The sequence below is a fragment of the Neofelis nebulosa genome, chromosome 5 (genome assembly GCF_028018385.1).
Source record: "Neofelis nebulosa isolate mNeoNeb1 chromosome 5, mNeoNeb1.pri, whole genome shotgun sequence".
NCBI lineage: Eukaryota > Metazoa > Chordata > Mammalia > Carnivora > Felidae > Neofelis > Neofelis nebulosa.
Window position 1 is genome coordinate 88,395,448 of NC_080786.1, and position 8,382 is coordinate 88,403,829.

The 8,382-nt window shown below is 37.2% G+C and overlaps 1 protein-coding gene across 2 annotated transcripts in view; it reads left to right on the plus strand.

Annotated features, from left to right (window-relative positions):
* OSBPL11 (oxysterol binding protein like 11) overlaps positions 1–7,778 on the plus strand; it is an 88,374-nt gene extending 80,596 nt beyond the window's left edge. For both annotated transcript variants that reach the window (XM_058731076.1, XM_058731075.1), the window contains 2 exons: positions 1,898–2,051; positions 6,070–7,778. In XM_058731076.1, the coding sequence (XP_058587059.1) occupies positions 1,898–2,051; positions 6,070–6,135 (220 nt within the window). In that variant the 3' untranslated portion in view covers positions 6,136–7,778. The remainder of the gene's footprint in view (positions 1–1,897; positions 2,052–6,069) is intronic.
* The last annotated feature ends 604 nt before the right edge of the window (positions 7,779–8,382 follow it).

Sequence of the window (8,382 nt, forward strand, 5' to 3'; positions counted from 1 at the left end):
ACAGCATGTATCGGTAGTTCATTTTTTTATATTGCTGAATAGTATTCCATTATATGGAACCACATTTTGCCTATCTATTCACTAATTGATGGACATTGCCAGTTTTGGACTTTGATGATTAATACTACTATGAACATTCTCATATAAATTTTGGGTGGCTATGTTTTCATTTCTCTAGGTAAATATCTGAAAGTGGAATTGCTGGGTTGTCTACAAGTTTTACATTTGACTTTTCAGGAAACTGCCAAACTAATTTCCAAGATGGCTGCATCCTTTTACATTCCTGCCGGCAATGTATAAGTGTTCCAGTTCACATCCTCATCAACATTTGTTATTGCCTGCCTTATACCCATTCTAGTTGGTGTGAAATAGTGTCTTAAAATGTGATTTTATTTTTTTTTTTTTTTTTTTTAAATTTTTTTTTCAACGTTTTTTATTTATTTTTGGGACAGAGAGAGACAGAGCATGAACAGGGGAGGTGCAGAGAGAGGGAGACACAGAATCGGAAACAGGCTCCAGGCTCCGAGCCATCAGCCCAGAGCCTGACGCGGGGCTCAAACTCACGGACCGCGAGATCGTGACCTGGCTGAAGTCGGACGCTTAACCGACTGCGCCACCCAGGCGCCCCTAAAATGTGATTTTAATTCACATGTTCCAAATGACTAATGATGTTGAACATATTTTCATATGCTAATTAATTAGCCATTTGTGTATCTTCTTTGGTGAAATGTATGATTGTCTTCCTATTGGATTGTAGGAGTTCTTTGTGAATTCTGGATTCAGATTTTTTATTGGATATGTGTTTTTCAAATATTTTCTCTTTGTTGCTCATTTTTTAATTTTCTTAGTGGTTTTTTTTTCCTTTCAGTATAAAGGGTTTTATTTTTCTGAGATGAGATTATCAGTGTTTTGTGGATTGTGGTTTTGGTATTATATCTAAGAAATCTTTGCCCAACCCAAAGACTTAAAGATTTTCTTCTGTCCGGGCACCTGGGTGGCTCAGTTAAGTATCCCGACTCTTGATTGCAGCTCAGGTCATGATCTCATGGTTTGTGAGTTCGAGCCCCGCATCAGGCTCTGTGATGACAGTGCGTAGCCTGCTTGGGATTCTCTCTCTCCTTCTGTGTCTTCCCCTTCCCCTGTTTGCACGCTATCTCTCTAAACAAACAAACAAACTTAAAAAAAAAAAAAAAAGATTTTTCTCCTATCTTTTGTAAAAGTTGTATTATGAGGTAAGGGTCTAAGGTCCTCTTTTTGCTTGTAGATATCTAGTTGTCCCAGCACCATTTGTTGAACAGACTGTTTTTTCCCCCAAAGAATTATCTTGCAGTTTTCTTTTGCTTGGAGTTTGTTGAGCTTTCCTGTCTCTGCTGTGCCTATAAACTCTAGTCAGTGAGTTGGAGCACCCATAGGACTCCCCTCATTTATTTCCCGATTAACAGGAATCAGTGTTCTGTACTGGCTTTTGCTCAATATCTACAAACCGTTGTTTCAATATATTTTGTCTGGTTTCCTACTTGATTAAAGGCATGAAGGTAATTCTGGTCCCTATTATTTCATCATGTCCAGAAGCAGAAAGTGGTCTCTCTTACCTTTCAGCTTTTAAAAACTGTATTTACCTTTTTGCTTATTATTTCCTAAGCTTCTTAAAAAAACAATATGTTTATAACTTGTGAAGATACAAATTATTCTTAATTTAAAAAGAAAACAGAAGCAGCAGCATCTTTGACATTAGTATCAGAAACATAGTTGTCAGTATTCTTATAACTCATAAGCATGAAATTATAGATCTGATTTAGGAAACAATTTTTAAAAATTACTATTAATTTCAAGGTATAAGTTCTACTTAATTATATTTTTCTAAAGAATGTAAAATGTGTGTTTTTTCAAATTATAGGCGATTGTGGAAAAATGTGACAGATTCTCTGAGGGAATCTGAAATCGAGAAAGCCACAGAGCATAAACGTACTCTGGAAGAACGCCAGAGGACTGAAGAAAGGCATCGTACTGAAACAGGCACACCCTGGAAAACCAAATATTTTATTAAAGAGGTTTGTCCTACATGTCTTCAGACTAAAACTTGTTATCTACTGTAGTTTACTAGGCTTTCTTGAGTTGTTATCACTTAGACATCTTTATTTCTAAAAATAGTCCAGCATAACCGTGAGCTTTTTCATGGAACTTTTCACAATTTGACAAAACGAAATAGTTTACCAGCAGTTCAGATGAAATGGATTTTGGGATTAAGTTGGCCACAAACAAAAATGCTAACATAATCTCCAGTCACAATAATAGAATAGACAATTGACAATTTATTGCCTTTCAAACTACACTGAAACTTGCTGTTCATTTCCAGAGACTACATTTTAAAGGGAGACATGAGAAACTTAATTGGCTACACAAAAGCTAGTGCAGTGGCTAGAATCTTTGGAACATTTAAGAAAAAAGAATAAAGTGGGGTGGTCAGCTTAGAAAACCAAAACTTGGGACCATGCATTATAACCTTCAGATATGTATATGCTTTATCACATAGAAATTTTTTATCAGTTTGTATAGCAGTCCCATGGTAGGTTCAAACTACCAGGAATTTTGAGCTTAACATAAAAAGGAATTGTATAACAATAAAAAAAATCCAGTAATAATGGGGAGTACATTTTATAGTAATGCAACACTAGTTCTATATGAGACCATGGCTTAGGTAGAAGACTTCATGCACTGATTTTGCAGCTAGACCAAATAATTGCCAGATTCTTATCTAAATTTAAAGATTTTTGTTTGGTTTGGTTTATTAGTTTCTGGTAGAACTCAAGAGTAAGGTGAATGATTGCAGACCAGAGCTGTTATCAAGAAAAATTTTCTCGGGGCGCCTGGGTGGCTTAGTCAGTTGGTGTGTGATTTTGGCTCAAGTCATGATCTCACTCTTCCTGAGTTTGAGCCCCGCATTGGGCTCTGTGCTGACAGCTTAGACCCTGGAGCCTGCTTTGGATTCTGTTCTCCCTTTCTCTCTGCCCTTCCCCGACTTGCTCTCTCTCTCTCTCTCTCTCTTTCTCTCAAAAATTAAACAAACATTTTTTTTTTCAATTAAAAAAATTTTTTTTCTTGTCAGCGGTGCCTGATGGCTCAGTGGGAAGAGCATGCAGCTTTTGATCTCGGGGTTGTTAGTTCAAGCCCCATGTTGGGTAGAGAGTCTACTTAAAAGGAAAAAAAAAAAGTTTTCTTACCATAGCCAAGTCTAAAGAAGCCCACTGAATTTTAATATTGGTCCATCAGGAAGGAATTTGGAAAAAGTAATTTAATTTTGATTTTTGCATAGTTATTAACTTTAAAACTCCATTTATTTTTTATTTATTATAAGTTTAAGTTTATTATAGTTGCTTCATTACTTTCATTTTTCTAATCATTGGGTATCTATTATAAATATTGGTCATTTTCATAGATAGGAATAATAGAAAGTACATATCTGCTTTTTTAGATGAAAAAATAAAACTTTGTAATTATTATTCAAAGCTATAGTCTGATAACTGTGGTTTTTTTCATTTCAAACACATTAAGAAAGCTGAGGTATCAGGAACAGATTCTAGGAAGAGAATTCCTAAGGGAAGACCTCTCTAATTCATTAAAAGTGAACTCTGGTGTCTGAGAGCAACTATAATGGCTGCAAGATATAGGGGCGCCTGACTGGCTCAGTTGATAGAGCATGCAACTCTTGACCTCAGGGTTGTTTTGAACCCCATGTTTGGTATAGATATTACTTAAAATCTTTTTTAAAAAAGGTACAATTAATGAGATTTTAAAAGGTAGGCACCCTAATTCTTGCTACTAACATGACATGTAAAGTTGCTACTTCTCATGTATCCTTGGACAGATATTATTAAGAGCCACTGTCAATCTAGTGTTCTGTGATGGTTACATCTTTTTCAAAAACAGTACTATAGGAGTTGAGAATTATCAACCAGGTGACTTAATATAAACAACCTAATGGTTGCCGTTATTAAAGAAAAATTATTCTGACACTTACTAAAAATGTCAAGGAAAACTTCATTCAGAACTATTGTAGTAAAGAAGAGGTATTATACTTAACTCTGAGTGCAAGGACAAGTGGAAATGCGAAGGAGTGGGTGGAAAAGAGAATCTTGGTCGAATATCAAGGATGGGGGTGAAGTGGAGGAACTTGATTAGATATCAAGGGTGGAAGAAGAGGAGTTTAGAAATCAGGGTTTGGAGTAGGGGGGATTCTTAGTGAACTGGCTTATCAAAATTCTTTGCTAAAACTGGGTTCAATAGGCCATGGATGAGGCCTAGTCAAGAAGAGAACTCAAAGGAGTCTGACTAAAATTCAGTCAAGGAGCTGGGGTGCCTGGGTGGCTCAGTTGGTTATGTGTCCAACTCTTGGTTTTGGCTCAGGTCATGATCTCATGGTTCATGGGATTGAGCTCTGCATCACTGACAGTGCAAAACCGACTTGGGATTCTCTCTCTCTCTCTCTACCTCTCCCCCATTTGCTCATGCCTGCTGTCTCTCTTAAAATAAATAAGTGAACTTAAAAAAAAAAAAAAAAGAGGGGCACTGGGTGGCTCGGTTAAGCGTCCGACTCTTGGTTTCAACTCAGGTCATGATCAATCTCATGGTTTATGAGTTCAAGCCCTACATCGGGCTCCATGCTGACGGTGTGGATCCTGCTTGACATTCTCTCTCTCCCTCTCTCTCTGCCCCTCCCCCACTCACTCTTTCTCTGTCTCTAAACTTTAAAAACAAAAAAATCAAAAAATTGAAAAAAAAAAGAATTCATCATTTAATGAAATTCAATCAAAGAGAGAGTGAGTCCTTGTCATTAGGAGCCAAGTAATTGCTTGTCTTAAGTCATTTTTGGAGTAAGAAGAGATAGATAGATAGATAGAGATATATAGTGTAAATAAATTGAAGGATCTATGGGTTAAAGACAGTTTCAGATCTGACTTATATTTTATTTATTTTTTTAATGTTTATTTATTGTTGAGAAAGCACACAAGCAGGGAAGGGACAGAGAAAGAGGGAGACACAGAACATGAAGGAGGCTCCAGGCTCTGAGCTGTCAGCACAGAGCCCGACATGGGGCTTGAACCCACAAACTGTGAGATCATGACCTGAGCCAAAGCCAGACGCTTAACCCACTGGGCCACCCAGGGTCCCCTCAGATCTGACTTATTTTGCCTAGTCCCATAAACACTGAACTCTACTCTTAGCTACCCTGACCTCAACTGTGTCAAGTCCTGTACTCCAGTATGTGGCTTCATGCGTTTCTTTTCCTCACTTGGTCTTCTCTGGTTGTAGTTCATTCTCTGACTCTAACTTTGCTCCTCGCAGTATCCTACTCACAGGAGCCAGGGAAAACTAATGGGAGTAGAGTTGGGAAAGAACTAGAAAATAATACTCAACTACTAGAGTTGAGTAGAGAACAGCTAGTAGCTTGATGACCATTTGTGCTCCACCTGCTGCCTGTCACTCTGTGGGTGAGGCTAAGTCTGCAGTGTCTTGGCAAAATTGGCAGAATTGCTACAAATGACTTCTGCAAATAAAGTGGTGATGGAGCATCAACTAGGTGCCCCCGGACCAGAATTTCTCCCCTGATCCTAGCTAAACCACAGACATTATTTGATGTCTTAAGCACAGAGATTTTTTCCATCACAAAAACTCTTGTTTTTAAATGTGACAGTAGATGGGGCGCCTGGATGGCTCAGTCGGTTAAGCACTGACTTCGGCTCAGGTTATGATCTCGCGGTTCGTGAGTTTGAGCCCCGTGTCGGGCCCTGTGCTGACAGCTCAGAGCCTGGAGCCTGCTTCGGATTCTGTGTCTCCCTCTCTCTCTGCCCCTCCGCCACTTGCACTCTGTCTCTGTCTCTCAAAAATAAGTAAACGTGAAAAAAATTAAATAAATAAGTAAATAAATAAATAAATGTATGTATGTATGTATGTATGTATGTATGTGACAGTAGAATTCCACCTTAGTGAAGATGTTGCTTCTAGTTTTGGTTACTGATTGTGAAAATATTAGAGGAATCATCTTTTAATTTATTTTTCTACTTGTTTCAGGGAGATGGCTGGGTTTATCATAAGCCCCTTTGGAAAACAATTCCAGCAACACAGCCTGTGGAGTAACATACACTATCTGAGTCGACCAAATGAACTTCTTCTCTGTTTACCCTAAACCCTCCCAGAATGGAGTCATTGCACTGAGTAACCTGCTTCCTGATTGCACAGACTGAATCTGGCTAAACCCGAATGTCCCTGTTAGGGCACCACAGAACTGCAGCAAGACCAAAGTGTTGAAGATGCGCGACGGGCCTCTCACCAACCTGTTCATGTGATACGAGCAATATCATCCGAAAACCTTTCACGTGAATTATTAGATGATTCATCTTTTATCCAGCTCCTGCTCCTAAAGTTAGGTTTAAATCCCCTATTTTTGCATGGGGGCAGCAGATACACACAAGCGTGAGAACTCAGTGATTTTGATTTCTTTATAGTAAAGAGTGAAGTCTCTTTCAGAGTTTGTGCTTTGCTTTCTGTCAGTAACTGAAGTATTCACTGCTCTTACAAACAAACCCAAGAGGAGGACGATGACCCAGAAGTGGATTCAGCCATTGTGCCTGAAATCAGTGTTAAAAAAATCAACCAGGTTGTAGTAACAAGGCATTCTGTTCCTTCAAAGAGACTGTGTGCCTGTGTCTGAGGAACTTATCCATTATCCACCTCTGTTGGAACTCTCTTTTAAAAAGTATATTTATAAATTGATTAGAATTATAACCATGGAGAATTTTTTCTTCTGAGCATTTTATTATACTTGAAAACAACATTGACTTGAAAAATTTCAGAACATTTTTCAATACCTAGTTTTATTAAATGTTACACTTGAGAGACAATTTTTTAAATGTGTTCATGTCCATATGATGAGATCTTGGCCTTTCTCAAGAACCGAGGCATTAAAGAACAAAGCAAACATTTAAAAAATAAAACTGTTACTTTTTTTTTCCTTACCTTTTTTTCACTTGTAGATTAATATCCAGTATTATGTGCTATCCCTCTGAATAAGTATGCTTCATCTTACCTCTGTCCATTCAAATTTAAAACAACTATTCATATTTGTCAGTAATTCAGAAGTTATATATGTGGCTGAGTGCATGTATGGTATGGTTTTCTTTTCTTCTCAAGGAAACTCAGATGCCGAAGAAAGAATATGAAGTGAAAAGATATTAGGAAAAAAGCTATCAGGAAGTTGTATTCAGGTACAAATCTCTTTTCTTTTTTAATAAGTATTTTATTAAGGTTGAAGGATTGCTGGCAACTAAAAGAATAGTGCTAATTATGGCTTTCATCATTCATTCAAGTATTTATTGAGTACCTACTTATGGTGCTCAACACTTGTTACTGCAAGCTACCTTAATTTTCCAAGAGTGGTGCCTTACTCTGTTTCTTCTGATGTGGTCTTCCAATCAGTGTGTGTAACATATACCTGTTAGTCATCAGCCATTGTAGGTGGCTGTGTCTCTTGCATCATCATAAGAAGTTTAAGCTTTGTGCTCTGATAAATTGTGTTTTATTGAAGGGTTTAATAGGATGAAAACAGCAAAACAATAATTTTTTCAACAAATTGTAAATTATAAGAGAATAACTGGTTTATGTACAACCATTTTAATGATTCCCTTGTTCATTTTTGCTGTGAAATGCACTGAAAAATCTCAAAATGAGTTATAGTTCATGTGTTGGGAAGATTGAAAAATAATAAAACTAGAGAACAATAATGTCTTTGTCTGTTTTATGAAAGGAAAGAAATAGAAGGTTTGTGTTTAGAGGAGTTAGCCCCCTATTCATTTGAGAGGGACATGGGTTTTTTTCTTTAAATTCTTATCCTCAGGAATCTCTTAGGGAGATAAGGAAGTATATTCGATAAAAGGTTTTAAAAATTAAAATGTTTAGATAGCCTGGAAATAGAGCAAGAATGTAAAATTAAACTCAAGATTTTGTTTTATTCTTTGAACCATTTGAATACTTATTTATTTCCTTCAGTTGAGCCATTTTAAGAATTATTGAAATATGATTTTAAAAATTCTTGGGGCGCCTGGGTGGCGCAGTCGGTTAAGCGTCCGACTTCAGCCAGGTCACGATCTCGCGGTCCGTGAGTTCGAGCCCCGCGTCAGGCTCTGGGCTGACAGCTCAGAGCCTGGAGCCTGTTTCCGATTCTGTGTCTCCCTCTCTCTCTGCCCCTCCCCCGTTCATGCTCTGTCTCTCTCTGTCCCAAAAATAAATTAAAAAAAAAAAAAAAATTACTTAAAATTTAAAAAAAAAAAAAAAAAAAAAATTCTTAAGAAAAAAATATATTTATAAGTAATTGAAATCTCATGATAT